This window comes from Natator depressus, chromosome 1 (genome assembly GCF_965152275.1).
Source record: "Natator depressus isolate rNatDep1 chromosome 1, rNatDep2.hap1, whole genome shotgun sequence".
Taxonomy (NCBI): domain Eukaryota; kingdom Metazoa; phylum Chordata; order Testudines; family Cheloniidae; genus Natator; species Natator depressus.
Genome location: NC_134234.1, coordinates 8,724,500 through 8,739,942, shown reverse-complemented (window position 1 = coordinate 8,739,942; position 15,443 = coordinate 8,724,500). Strand labels below are relative to the sequence as shown.

The window sequence follows — 15,443 nt, the reverse complement described above, 5'->3', positions numbered from 1 at the left end:
ACATTATTGATGACATGACTAAGACTATATATGGCCGCACCTATTTCCCAATGTGTTTTAAAGAGCCCCACAGCTAACACTTGGCTCTACGCAGCTTTGCCATTTTAACTCTTTGATGGGAGCTAAGCAGCAAAGATTTACTCACCTGAATAATAAGTTAAGACCAAAAAGAGTGAACATTACAGCCATGTACCCGACAATTCCAGTGGCATAGCTGATCTTGTATATCAGCAGAAACCATTTATAGACCAGCCTGTAAAACAAAACACACACCCAAAAGTGAGGTGATTTTACAGGTATTTTGAAGGGAGTTTCATGGAACACCTGAAGGAGTTTTAAGATTCTAACTAAAGCTAATTTATCACTTAGGCCATTTGAACTGTTCAAGTGAAAGAGAGATAGTGGGCTGCCCATTGACTGGGGAGCCAGATTTCAGAGTTCTAATCCCAGCTCTGACACTTACTTTCCCTGTGGCTCTTGGCAGGTCACAATGTATGGAATGTCATGACTTTCATGGCCAGTACTTCATGACCTTCTCGGGCTAGAAATAAATGGTGTCCCCCATGCTGGGAATATCCCCACTAGGACATGGGTCTCACCTTATAGCCCTGCAGGGCTATGATCTATCAGGCTTTCCACCTGTCGCTCAGATCAGCACAGATTCTGGGGAAAATTAATATTTCAGCGATAGGTTGATTTTGTTTGAAACTGATCAGTTGTCAGCAATGTTAGAAGCACTTCTGACAGAGATGATTAGTAGGCAGAATCCAGGTGAGACGGTCAAAGGAGTGTGATTAATGCAGTCCCATTATAGGGTTGCCACCACAACTTGGAGTCAGAAGCTGAACTGCAAAGCTGCAGCAAAGCAGTAGGTCTGTTGCATGGAAATCTGAATTAAGCCAGTTAATTGCTTCTCTCACACAGAGGCAGCCTGCACAAAACCATGCCTAGTTTTTGGTTCATGTGGCTTATGAGGAGATGCTTGTGCTAACCTGGGAGTCGTCTGCACAAGAGGTTTACGAGTTGCTCTGAAAGTGACAAAGGCTGTGACAGCAGAGAAGAGGACCCAGATCACCAGGAATCGCCACCAGTGCAGCTTCGCTGTGAAATAAAGGGGAACAACCCACATCTGAAAGAGGGTCACCATCTGCAACAACAAAACAAAGACATTTCAACTAAGACCAAGCTCACACACTGAATGGCATTAAAACAGGCTACACCAGTACCGGCAGTCTCTCGGGTCTACCATGCCCCTCTTAAAGAGAATACATTCTTGGCTGTACAGCCCTGGATGCTGTGAAATCTGAATTAAATAATATGTTACTGTGACGTTGCATAAGGCTTTATGGAAATATGCTTATGAATGTATATATGATATAACTGGAATAAGTTTTATGCTACATATGCCATGTAACATATCTCTGTAAAGGTTATGATCTACTGAATCTACTCATCCTATTTGTATGCATGTATCATTTTCGTATTTGAAGTTATGAATACTGGCCGTGTACTGGTTTGATTTTAAGTAGCCTTCGTAAGGCATTTGGGCAGCTTCTTTAGAAAGGAATTTGCAAGTTAAGTGCCCAATCAAGAAACACTTAACAGACAATGGATCTTGGAAGGCTCCAATCCACATAAGAAGTCTACTTGAGGACGTTCAAGGTAGCATGTGATCCAGGGCTGCTACCTGTAAGTTCTGAGTCATGCGACTCGCCCATGTGACTCCAAAACTCCATCTTGTAGCTGGGATTCTACACAGGGGAAGGCAGAGGTGTACACCCACAGGAGAAAGTCTATTTAAACCTCTGGGAGACCCCTCCATTTGGTCTTCAGATGACTCAAGAGATATCCTTTGGGGGTCAAGAGGCTACCTGAAAGAAACTGGAACAAAGGACATTAACCACCGGGGGTGGAGGGGTAAGAGTGATTGCTGGACCCAGACTAGAAGGAGACTAGTCTGTAAAAGGAAGCTTACTGGAACACCTCTGAGGGTGAGATTTTATCCGTATTCAGTTTTCTTACTGTATTAGGCATAGACTTGCATGTTCTATTTTATTTTGCATGGTAATTCACTTTGTTCTGTCTGTTACTACTTGGAACCACTTAAATCCAACTTTCTGTATTGAATAAAATCACTTTTTACTTATTATTTAACCCAGAGTATGTACTAATACCGGGGGGGGGGGGGGGGGGCAAACAGCTGTGCAGATCTCTCTACCAGTGTTATAGAGGGCGAACAATTTATGAGTTTACCCTGTACAAGCTTTACACAGGGTAAAACGGATGTATTTGGGGTTTGCATCCCCATTGGGAGTTGGGCATCTGAGTGCTAGAGACAGGAACACTTCTTAAGCTGCTTTCAGTTAAGCCTGCAGTCTGTGGGAGGTGGTTCAGGCCTGGGTCTGGGTTTGTGGCTGGCAAGCGAGTCTGGCACAACCAGGCAGGGCGCTGGAGGCCCAGGCTGACAGGGCAGGAGTAGTCTTGGCACATCAGGTGGCAGCCCCCAGGGGGTTTCTGTGACCCAACCCATCAGTTACCCAACATTTTTTCAGTGGGTCGAGTGAGGGGGGAGATGGGACAGATTGTGGGGAAGGTTTAAACCAGTGGGCGAACTCATCGTAACATTGTAAGTGAGCGACTGGGGTTTGCCCAACTCTGCTAAAAGAGGCATATCTGCTCAATTCTTGCCCAATCAGGTTTCGTAAGAGGGCCACACATCCTTCAAAGCGGATACTAAACAGATGTACACAATAAGATCCAGGTAGTCCTTTCCAGACCCTTTCCCAGCATAAAGATTTTGCAATGCAAATGGAATTGTTTGCAAAACCGACATGTAGGAAACAAGCCGCTGTCTGGCACTGTTAATTGGCATCATGAGGCTCGGAAGAATGGAGGGTGTGGAGAATCCCCTGTTGTTCTTGAATGGAACGATATTCCCTGATCTGCAGTCTGATGCACCAGGATAGCAAAATCAATGGTGGCAGAGTGACCAACAGGCTTGAGAGGATTCTGCAAACCGAGCGATCGGACAAGCATTCTGAGCATTCAAATGGCAAATGAGGTTGGCGGCCATGAAATCCAGCTTCCACTCAAACAGTCTGCGTTATTCTGAGTAACGACAAAGGTGAAATCCAGCTTCCATTTACATTGTTCTGAGTAACACCAGGGGGGAGATCTACTTGTTCCATTGCCTCCTTAAGGGCAAACAGAACTTGATAGAACTCCTTACTAGCAAAGAGTTACATACGCCAGTGGTTCTCAGACAGGGGTCCGGGGCCCGCTGGGGGGCTGTGAGCAGGTTTCAGGGGGCCCATCAAGCAGCCGGTGTCAGACTCACTGGGGCCCAGGGCAGAAGGCTGAAGCCCCACTACATAGGGCTGAAGTCCGGGGCCCTGAGCCCAGCCACCCGGGGCTGAAGCCAAAGCCTGAGCAACTTCGCTTTGCGGGGGCACCTGTGGCGTGGGGTCCCAAGCAATTGCCCGGTTTGCTATCCCCTAACTCCGGCCCTGGCTTTTATATGCAGAAAATCAGTTGTTGTGACACAGGTGGGCCATGGAGGTTTTATAACATGTTGAGGAAGAAGGGGGGCTCAGAAAGAGAAAGGCTGAGAACCCCTGACACATGCTACACTGATAAAACAATTGTATTTTGTAACCTAACTATGGTTCTCAGAGTTCCAATGCGTACTGTTGGACAGGGAAGGCAAATGGGTATTTCAACATCATAGGGCAGTCAGAGAATGACATTAATACAACTGTTTATATAGCTAATTGCCAGCTCCATTCAGCACCTGCAGCCAGAGGGCGGATGAAACAGGGTGGGAAATGCTTACATTGTAGGAGCGAGGATGTCTCTGTTTCCACTGTACCAAGAGGAGCTGTGCAACCACTAGCGTGGCAATGAGGATGAGGACCATTTCGGCATGCATGGCCTCGTGGCCACGGTGCTTGGCGTGCATCCGAGCATGCTCAACCCTGAAATGAAAACAAGGCAAGTTAAGTCTGGAGTGAACAGGCTGGGATCAGCAAGAACCTGGTATATAGAGCAGCATGGTAGAGTTGCAGGAAAGTTTCCATGTCAGTGGATGGAAAGCCATGTCGGAGAGGCTAGCAGAGAAAGATGCTGCTACACTCAAGATAGGAAAGGCAGAGGAACACAAATCTGGTCTGGCTCATGCAGATTCTAGAGCTATAAAAAGCCAAGCATTCTTTGGCTCAAGCTCTGTGCAGACAGGACAGATGAAGTTTGAAGTGTCTTCTTGGTGCTGTCAGCCTTTGGGAGCAAGGAGAAGCAGATTGCATGTCTTGTACCTACAATCTTGCAGTTGACTAGAGCAGCATTAGTGGCTGAAGAGACTCTCATCATGGCTAGAGGGAGAGGCCTGAGCATATGAACTGAAATATAAAGGTCCAAAATAAAATAGATGAAATGTTCTTTCACTCCAATTTTGCATAGAAAGAGGCATCCCTCTCCCTCCTACTCAACAAAGCAGATAGTAGCCCCAGCTCACACCTCATTTGCATAGGTTCACCTCTCCCACATCCACTGCAACGCACCACTCACCTCCATCTCTCCTCGGGGGACAGTCGTGATAGATCAACCTAGGGAGGAAAAGCAATCAGTTACTGAAGTCCAAGAGTGGCAGTTGAAGCCTAGAGGAGATCATTGCAATACTTTGTTTACACACCAGTTGAAAAAAACTTCTTTTCCATGTAAGAGGAACTGTCCCTGGCTAAATGCTGTCACAAGCAATTTAAGATTATAACCGACAAGGAAACCACCACTTAGTACGTGCCCCACAGTAATCACGTTGCAACTCTGCCTAGGGCTGAAGGCAATGCAAGAGTATTGCGTTAATTGCAAGGCTGTCATTAAAGATCCCAGGGAATCATGGTCAGAGTGTGCTTCTTAGAATCAAGTAAGAGGTTCAGAGGAAGAAACCACAAACCCATGTTCTAGCCATCTTGACTAGTCATCACCTTAGTAATCATCCTCCCAACATTAGCTGCTAGCAACCTAGGACTTCCACCTCTGCCCTATACTCTGGGCACTTCTGGAAGTTCTAAAGAATCTTTGCACGACTCCTCACAATTGTTAGATCACTAGGGTGTCTAACGTACAGTACCACACACCACTTTAAGGAGTGAAATATGCATCTTGACATCTCACCTAGATACACAATTTAGGACAGTTTGTTCTGAGCAGTGACTGCAATCTCAGGTACAGCCTAGTAACCCCAAGGAAGTAGATGATTCAGCCCCCTGCTTCATAGGTTTAAGGGTCAGACGGGACCAACAGGATCATTTATTCTGAACTCCTACATAACACAAGTTGCAGAATTTCACCGAGAAATTCCTGCAACAAAACCCATCATTCCTGACCATCTTTTGGGAAACATTCAATCTTGAGTTAGATATCAGGGGATTGTGAATCTACCACATCCCTTGATAAATTGTTCTAATGGTTAATTACCCTGAATGTTTAAAAAAAAAAATCAGCCTTATTTCTAGTCTGAATTTGCCTGGTTTCAGTTTCCAGCCACTGGATCTCCTTATGCCTTTGTTTGCTAGATTAGAGAGTCCGCTTCAACTAGAAATCTCCTCCCCATGTAGGTACACTTGGTCAGAGGGCATATTTTCCCCCTATGGTAACACAAACACTGACATGGAAGGCCAACAGTCACTTTGGATGTGGTTAATGAAATCCCATAGATCCGACTTCATCTCAGCTCATTCTTAACTGTATTTATATTAAAAAGAAAAGGAGGACTTGTGGCACCTTAGAGACTAACCAATTTATTTGAGCATAAGCTTTCGTGAACTACAGCTCACTTATACAAACAGTTAAAACCAACAAAAGCAGGTTGCCTGGGGCCCAGACCAACTGACAGCCATGTAACTATTTAGACATGCCAGCTGTTTGAGTACATGACAGCACACTGTTGAAGTCAGGGAGTCAAGGTGATATTTGTATTGGCACTTGGCTTTTCCTCACATCATAGTATCTGTAAACAGCCAGGTGAGCTTGTTCCGAGTGACGTACATATGAAACAGGTCGCCAATGCGTGGAGCCACAGCAGCTCAGTTTGAAGACAGGATGTGTCAGGGACACAGCATGCATTTCCCAAGTGCAAACGGTGTAAAAAAAATGAACATGCAACTACAAGATCATTAGATGACTAACATTCCAAGTTCAGATTTAACAGTTACCCTTTAATCTTTTCACATGCAGCACTTAGATTCGTGTCTGTGCAATACTGCTGGCTTCCCTCAATAAAACCTGCTGTCAAACAAGATAAAGAACTGAGTGTTCAACTACTTGTGACCATTAAAAATCTCACTGACCCTCTATCAAACAGGGACATGAGTCCCAGTGTCTTGATTAAATTCCATCTTGGCTAAAATTCTGGTTCCCCTGTAGTTTGTGCTGATAGGGTTTTCATTTCTTCTTTGCCGTAGGTTGTTGCACAGTGCGCCTGCGCACTGTTAAAGAGCTGCTGTATTCTACCCCAGAACGGTGAAATTATAAGGGATTTAGTCCCTGAAGGCTTTGGAAAGCACTTTGGTAAACGCAAGATACCGCCATAAGAAAATTTTTATTTAAGGTTTAGGGTTTGCTTAAGAGACTGAGCAGGTGGTGAAGATTTAGTACAGGAGCTGAAGAGATGTATTCAGATCTGTGCAACTCTCAATGCTACTTGTTCCTGGCTATTGGATACTATTTTCTGGAATCATGAGAGGAAGCCACAGGACTTTTAGTTACAGCAGAATTCAGTTTAAACAGTAAGGATCTGATAAAGAGCCAGAGTCAAGAAATTCAGTATGGCAGATAACCTGTTCCCAACTCACTGTGAGTGGGAGAAGCACCAAAGAATAAGGCTGCTATTCCTAGCCTGACTCAGCTTCAAGTTGCTTAAATTTTGCTGGTGTAGAAATTACTGACATTCTCCTCAGAACACTGGAAAAACAGTTACTTCAACAAGCACAAGGCAGCTTCTCTACCTCAGTGTACTTACTGGATTTCCATGCTGGTGCAAGTATACTCCTGTCCTGCCCGTATAGTCCATGTGCCCTAACCCACCACTGACCGTGTCTATGTTGGGAAAGTTTTAGAACAGTTTCCCACTGTTGCTAGAACTGTGTAGATGGGGTTTTACCTACTGACTGTCTTGACAGGCTGAGGAATAATCCCCCTAACGATGGAAACCCCGTTGCTTGAGAAATTTTAAGAGAAGAAGAGGAGAACTGGAAAATAAGCTATAGGAAAAAATCCTATGCAGACATGAGGAAGGATTGAAATGAGCAATTAGTCCATAGAGCAATGTGATCTCTGATTTCGTAACGTCTTTTTTTTAAATGTTAAGTGCTGACAGATAAATTTTTCTCAGCATTCAAAACAATAATACAGTCTCTGCCTGCAATAGCTTACAATCTAATTCACAAACACATGGGAAAGATTCGCAAACATATTGGTGCCAACTTAAGCAGTGATCCAAGACACACTGATTCAATAAGACTACTCCTGTGGATTCCAAGATTACCCGTGTGTAAAGTTACTCAGGTAACCTAATGTTTGCAGGATGAGGGCCCTGCCGTATTTTAAATAACAGGGGTAAAAAAAAAAAAAAAAAAAAATTAGATTTGCCCATTAGCATAGTTAGGCTTTTTCAAAGTTAATCCTCACTGTAACGGAAGAATTTTTAATGAAGACTAAACTTCTCAGGTTCCCATCTGTAATCATCCCACAGGAGAGGGGACAAGCAGTTTCTCGTATAGCGTCATGCATCGACTAGACAAGAGAAGCTTTTCAGGGAACGTTACAATAAGCATACCAGTTGTTTGGTAATGCTGGACAACCCTTGTGTCTAAATAGGTACCCCACCTGAGCAGAAGAGCGCCGCCTCTGGGGGGAAAAAAATGAATTTGACAACTTAAAAATTACACACCTGAAAGGTAACCTGATTTTGTGTCTTTTTGTAACTTAAGGTTTTGCCTAGAGGGATTCTCTATGTTTTGAATCCGATTACCCTGTAAGGTACTTACCATCCTGATTTTACAGAGGTGATTCTTTTACTTTTTCTTCAATTAAAATTCTTCTTTTAAGAACCTGATTGCTTTTTCTTTGTTCTTAAGATCCAAGGGTTTGGGTCTGTGTACATCTATGCAAATTGGCGAGGATTTTTATCAAGCCTTCCCCAGGAAAGGGGGTGTAGGGCTTGGGGGGGAAGATGTTTCCAAGTGGGCTCTTTCCCGGTTATATTTGTTAGACGCTTGGTGGTGGCAGCAATAAAATCCAGGGACAAAAAGAAAAATAGTTTGTACCTTGGGGAAGTTTTAACCTAAGCTAGTAAGAATAAACTTAGGAGTTTTTTCATGCAGGTCCCCACATCTGTACCCTAGAGTTCAGAGTGGGGAAGGAACCTTGACAGACCCCTTAAACAAAAGTTCCCTTTCCCCTTCAGAGGTACTAGGATTATCCAATCATGCTCTCTCTGTTTTCCTGGAGGATTTCTTAGATGACTCAAACATGGTTTCTAAGAATTAAACTGAAGGGGTGGAGACACTGAATCCTTAAACAAGAGGGTTTCTCTCCTAAGTATTCAACAAATCCAAACCAATTGGAATAAACTATGTTCAGCTAGCTATTGGTGAGTGGGAAGTACTTTGCTCAAGGTTTTTGTTTGGAACACACAATGAGCATCACTAAATTGAAGAGCTCTGAGCTATTAGAGGGCAATAAAGAGATTGCATGAAGATGGTGAACTCTTCTCTGTATGCAGCTATCCTTGTAATTTAACAAGTTTAACCTACGCTAGGAAAAAAAAAATGTCTGATTCAGAAAGATGATCAGCCTCACCTGAATATATGATGCTTTGCCTAGCTAGCAAAAGCCTGTTAAACTTGTTTGAGACTTAGTAAAGGGAAAAGGAATTAGAGTGTATAATAAGGATTTTCTCCAGTTTAGACAGATCTTGGGTAGCAAGATGATTCACTCAAAGGTGCTCACAGCAAGTTTTAAAGGTGATTATGGCCTTTTTAGCTTCTATAGGATGTTTAGAGAAGAACTGAAGAAAAACAAAAATCTCATTTGCCGGGTTCCCCCCCACCCCCTCCTTTTATGTTAAAAAAGAAAAATTCAGATCCTGTCTAGGTCGGAAGACCATGGCCAGGTCTCCATTCTATTCTTGGTATTACTGTAGCACCTAGCAGCCCCTGTCATAGACTAGTACCCCATTGTGCTAGATGTTCTACAAACAGAACAGAGAGCGAGAGAGTTCCTACACCAAAGAGCTAAAAACTGCCATTCTGAGGGGGTCTCCAACTGCTGCAGCTCCACCTGTGGAAGAGTAAGTATAGCCCACCCACCAGCCTTTTAGATCCTGCATCATCTAAGCAGGGTTTCTCAAACTTCATTACACCGCAACCCCCTTCTGACAACAAAAGTTACTACATGACCCCAGGAGGGGGGACTGAAGCCTGAGCCCACTCCAGCTCTGTTGACCTGGGGGTGCCAAAGCCAAAGACCAAGGGCTTCAGCCCCAGGCAGGGGGGGTCTATAACCTGAGCCCTGGGCTTCGGCATCTGACATCTGAATCTATAGCACCACAATTAAGTCAGATTTTAAAAAGTACTTCTTAAAAAGACTATATTCGCAGGATTCATCCTACACTTTTCTCTTAGGGAAATCACAGCCAAATCCTTGGGACAAGCAATCATCCTTTACATCTATATTTTATGCAGTGGACTGATAGTATATGCAGCAAATATGGTGGTGACTGGAGAAGAGTTTTCAAATATCCCTGAGGCATTTGCTTAATACAAAGTCTTCCCTTAGAGCTAGAAACCACGCTTGATCGCTGTCTTAATTAATGGGGAAAATTTTCACTCAACTCCTCTGTTCAATAGTTATATGGTTTTATTACTATTCCTTAAAGTTACCCTGTGACAGCTCATGGAACAGTTCAACATTATAACAATGAAGATTTTAAGATATAAAGGAACCAGTAACCTCAGAGCAAAAACAGCAGAGGCTCCAAGTATTGGTACTGCGAAAAAGACCAAGACATTTGTTTCCTATAATCCAACAACAGTACTGTCCAGACAGCGAGAGAAAAGACAAGAAGAAGTCCTGAAACATGTTGATCAGAATCTCTTTATACTATTAGGCTTAAAAAAGATCTAATAGAACCAATCTTGAGAATGGCCAAGTGGCCACTTGTTTAGATATCCAACTACAGATCCTTCTATTCCAAAAGAAAAATATTCCTGCAGTATTACATGTACAAAAAATGACAGATTTGTTGAGTGCCTGAAAAGAATGATGTTTAATGGTTAAAGCAAGGGAACAGGATTCAGGCTGCCTAGATTCCAGTCACATATTCCTAGTTCCTCCACAGACGTCAGCAAATGTTTTCAGACAGGTCCATTTTTGGGTACCTAAAGTGAAACCTTGATATCTTTGGGCCCGATTTTCAGAAGTGCTGAGCATCCAGCAATCCTATTGCCTTGCAGGGCTCTTCTGGCACTTGTGTGACTTTGGGAAGTCCCTTAATCTGTTCTTCACCTTGCCCCTTATTTGTAAAGTGGGGAAAAGAAGTTCCCTGTCTCTCAGGATGTTGAGAGGCTGAGTAGGTATCTGTAAAGTACTCTGAGATCTTGAATGAAAGTGCTTAGAAAAGTGTGGAGTATAAGAAGTCAATGTTAATGCCACATTTTTCAATGCAGAATGAGGCACATAGCCAATACTGATCCACTGATACAGCAATGACACACTATACATCCCAAAGCATCTCATAAGATCTCTACACATACACTACCATTGAAATGTTGCCACTTCTGGGTTAGAAGGTGGCAACCAGGCACATGGCATGCTGCACAACAAGAATGAAGGAACGGAATATTTTGGTCAAGGACACTGGGCTTTTATGAAAAGTGTTACAGGACCTTTGTGACATTTGAGGTATCCTGTAAAAAATCCACACATGGAAAGCTATCAATTCATTGTGTATGCCTTGGAAAGACAGTGGACTGAGCTGACTTGGCTGGGGTTTGAACTCAGAGGGAACTGAGGAATTTCAAACCTGATGCTTACGCTACAAAACCATACCCAGTTAGACAAAGTATTTGCAAGACAAGGGCAGCCAATGAGACAAATTCTTGCTTGCATAAAGGACAGTGGTTATTCACATACACATTGTTCATATGTTCCTTTCCAGAAGCTGATGCCTATTTGTGCTGATCTGTTTGGCCCTCTCAGTACATTTCTAAGGCACTGCTACCCAAATGTCTTAGAGTCAGAAGGATCAACAGGATTTTCAGTTATAAGGGTCAGTCTGCAATTGATTTTCTTTCATGTTTTCACATGCAGGAAAAGTCTCATATCTCCTGAGTTCCACTCTGCTGCTGGTGAAAAAGCAATTAAACAGCTTGTGGGAATGTCACTTAGAGGCTAGCTTACCCTGATCAATTTGCCTTCTGTGGTAGAACTGCCCTAGCAAGGGGATGATTTTGCTTCTATCCAGGTCAAAGTTGTGGAGCTTATGATTTCAGAGCCCCATATATAGTGATCAACCGGATGCCATGAGCAAAGGGAGCAGAAGCGGGTGCATTTGACCTGCACAATCCTTAAGAGATGATTCCAGCATACACAGAGTACAGTGGGTCTTATTCTTGCCTTATTAGATAAGGTTGAGATGGCACAGTTGCTTGTAACTCAAATACTTAGCCCAGAAGTTTATTTTGCATGAAGAGCCCATTGCTGAAGTTATCCAGATGTAAAAAGAAAGCCTTAGAAATATAGTTCAGATGCTTCTCATGCTGGAATAACTAGCTTTAAGAGGCCAAATCTGATGCATACAAGGAGTCATTCAAATCCCTCATCTTGCCTTCAAGGCACTGCATAGCTGCGTCCTCTACCAACATCTCTACTCCCCCCCCTCCATTTACTCCCTTTTCCTACGCCTCTCCTAACCACCCTCTCTGAAGCCTTCTCCCATGGGACTGCCACACCCTTGTGACAACATCCCACTCCTAAGGCCTCTCCATTTCAAATCCTTCCCTTAGACATGTTGTACCCTCAGGTCTTCCAGTGATGTTCCCTTCAAGATATGCTGTCCTTGATAATAAACACCAGCTTATTAGGTGCCTGCAACGTTGTCTGTCCAATGAGAACTTTGAGGGAATTTGTCATTTCACATGTTTTTACAGCACCTAGCACACTGATAACTCTCAAATGAGTGAGAGCTTGACTGAAAAAAAGCTATCACTGAGTGAAAGGCACAAGGCTTATTAATACACAAATGGATACATGGAATTATGACAAATGACAACAGAGACAGAGCAGTAAACAAGGATCATTTAGGCCTAACTGATCCATTTTAATTAGATTTACCAACCTGAGACATCTCTCGGCCATGCTACATCATTCATACTCCTTGCCAAGCCATTTCTACATATTGCATCTGAGAGCATGGCTGCCTCTCTTCTTGGCTTCAAGGAGCATCACGACTACAGGCTAAGTTCCCTCTAAGCTGCGCAGCAGGCTATCAAGGGCTGCGCAAGTGTGCAGTAGGGAGAGGCGCCTCTTCCCCAGCTCTGGAGCTGCTGCAGCCGGGGAGAGGCACTCTCTCCGAGCCCTGGGCTGCTGCGGTGAGAGGGGGCTGGGGGGAGTCCCGTCTCCCTGCTGCAGCCACGGGGTAGCCTGCATCCCAAACCCCTCATCCCCAGCCACACCCCAGGGCCCTCACCCCCATGCATCCCAACCCTCTGCCCTAGCCCTGAGCCACCTTCTGCATCCCAAACCCCTCATCCCCGGCCCCACCCCAGAGCCTGCACCCCCAGCCAGGGCCCGCACCCCCCCCCCCACACCAAACTTCTGCTCAAGCCTTGAACCCCCGTCCCACTCCGAACCCCTTGGACCCACCCCTGCCACACATCACCTCCATACTGGTGTACATAACAAAATTCATTCTACACACAGAAGTAAAAAATCAGGGGAAACATTGGCTACAGGACGCACAAATTTTGCTGCTGCCGCTATTACCGGTGCAGAAAACCTTTAGTCCCACTCTGCTCACAATTCAACTGGAAACCAAGGAAGTACTATGACACCTCCCAATATCACACCCTACACACTACAAAAATTCTTCAATGCTAAAGAAAAAATTGGTTCAGGGCAGGGGACTGACCCCATGCAAGCACGAATAACTGTTACCATGATCCTCTGTGACCCTGCTCATGCAGGGCCAGTAGCACAGTTAGCTATACTCATCGTGCTGATATGTAGTTATTATGTAAATATACTATGTTTTAAGGCAAGAAGTAGTTGTATTGAGTGCTATAGCTTGCAGTAATGTGAGATGCCAAGCAGGACGAAAGGCTTTGATCTGCCTCACAAGCTGAAAAAAGGCAATAGGGTAGGAAGAGTAAGAGGTTGGCTGCAAAAAGGAAGGAAGATAGGAAGATAATGTCTGAGCAGCTGACCCTTTGATAGCACTGTATTATGACTGTGGATTCAATGATCGGTACTCCTGAGGCTATATTCTCTCTTCTAGAAGGAAGTGGAAGCATACCTGCTTTCTCATCTCCAGCTAATGCACATCAAAGAGTTTGATCTTAACATAGCTTCTTCACCTGTCAGCCAGCTCCCATGATTTACAAAGCAGGGATCTAGAAGATGGGAATCCCCAAGTTCTAATGCTAGCACTGTACAATCTGGTGCCAATCCTCTAACCTTGCTGTGCACCAATTTCTCTATCTACAACATGGGAATAATGGCTACCTGATTGTGTAGACCTGTGCTGCATAGTGCCTGTACCTTCAAAGTACTGTATGAGAGTACAGAAAATTGTTGCCAGCAATTAATATTGCCAGCTCTGTAAACCTACCCATACTTTCCAAGTGCACCAGTTACTGTCACATACATGAGTCCCACACAGATGTGCATGACCAGCCAAGCTATTTTGGTAACAGACCTCAGAAACAGTGAATCATGTAACTGATAAAAACACTGTACATGATGACAGGTTTTAGAGTAGCAGCCGTGTTAGTCTGTATTCACAGAAAGAAAGAGTACTTGTGGCACCTTAGAGACCAACAAATTTATTTGAGCATAAGCTTTCGTGAGCTACAGCTCACTTCATCGGATGCATTCAGTGAATGCATCCGAAGAAGTGAGCTGTAGCCCCCACAGCTTATGTTCAAATAAATTTGTTAGTCTCTAAGGTGCCACAAGTTCTCCTTTTCTTTTTACTGTACATGATGTTACACAGATCAAGCCATCATTTCTAATGCCTCTCTTCACCGAGCCAGGTTTTAACGGTCTGAGTCTTGGGGCAGCAAATCACTGCTACTCTAACAGCCCCTGCCAGCACATGCTGAGGCCCTGAAACCATTTGAGAGCCATATCCTAGCTGTCCCCCCACTGAGACCCCCGAACCTCCCTCCACAGGTCCCAGAGACCTGGTCTGAGCTGCTCACCTGCTTCCCCCAGTACCCCCAACCCCTAAACCCTGGCATTCAAGGGGTCAGCCACACTTTGACTGCCTGGCTCCTCCCTCACAGAGCCCTTAGCTCCCTCCACCCCCATGCCTGGCACAGAGCCCTGCGATGCGCCCCCCTCAGTTCCACCCCACTCCCCCCTCCCCCCCTCAGTTCCACCCCACTCCCCCCATATCCCCTCCCTCATCACCCCCCTCAGTTCCCCCCCACAGCCCCCTCCCCACCACATCCCCTCAGTTCCACCCCACTCCACAGCCCTTCCCACCGCCCCAACTCCCCCCCCACCCGCTGCTCCCCCCTCACAGCCCTGGGGTGCCCCGTCCTCAGCGCCCCACACACCTCAGACCCCTCCGCCCCCCAGCAGCCCGGGGGTGCCCCCGGCCGCAGCACGAGGAGCCTCCCCCAGCTGCGCGCGCCGCCGCCGCCTCAGACCGCCCTCACCTCCTCCACGTCCCGCTCGACGGGGCCACCGATCTCCACCTCCAGCACCGCCGCCATCTTACCCTACCTGCCCACTAGCCGGCCAGCTACTTCCCCCCGGCCCGCCAATCACCGGCCACGCCGGCCTAACGTCCGCCAATCAGCGAGCAAGACGATCCACCACTAGCCAATTAGAGAATGGAGGGGCGGGACGGCTTCCGGACGGCCGGAGAGCTGTCACAGAGTGAGAGGGTCATCCGACATTTACAACTACCAGAAAGAAACGCAAAATCCTTTAAAAAAAAAGGTACATTGCTCGAACGCCTCCCGAATCAGAGAACACAGTGATTCTCTGGTGTCGCGCTGTAAAGATAAAGGGTCCTCTCCATTAACCTCAATTTACGTTTTTTTCTGGGGTGCTAAACTTGGGAGACTCTCCCTACTCTTGTCCCGCCTCGCAGTGTGCGCCCTGGACGTGACGAGGCGCTCCGGAAAGACTACAAATCCCGGCATGCCCCGCGCGCC

General features: G+C 45.5%; 1 protein-coding gene across 2 annotated transcripts in view; it reads right to left on the bottom strand.

Moving 5' to 3' along the window:
- RNF121 (ring finger protein 121) overlaps positions 1–15,033 on the bottom strand; it is a 37,739-nt gene extending 22,706 nt beyond the window's left edge. For both annotated transcript variants that reach the window (XM_074954287.1, XM_074954295.1), the window contains exons 1-5: positions 14,940–15,033; positions 4,564–4,601; positions 3,833–3,974; positions 993–1,147; positions 146–253 (exon numbers count right to left, since the gene is read on the bottom strand). In XM_074954287.1, coding sequence (XP_074810388.1) covers positions 146–253; positions 993–1,147; positions 3,833–3,974; positions 4,564–4,601; positions 14,940–14,996 — 500 coding nt within the window. In that variant the 5' untranslated portion in view covers positions 14,997–15,033. The remainder of the gene's footprint in view (positions 1–145; positions 254–992; positions 1,148–3,832; positions 3,975–4,563; positions 4,602–14,939) is intronic.
- Positions 15,034–15,443: the final 410 nt, after the last annotated feature.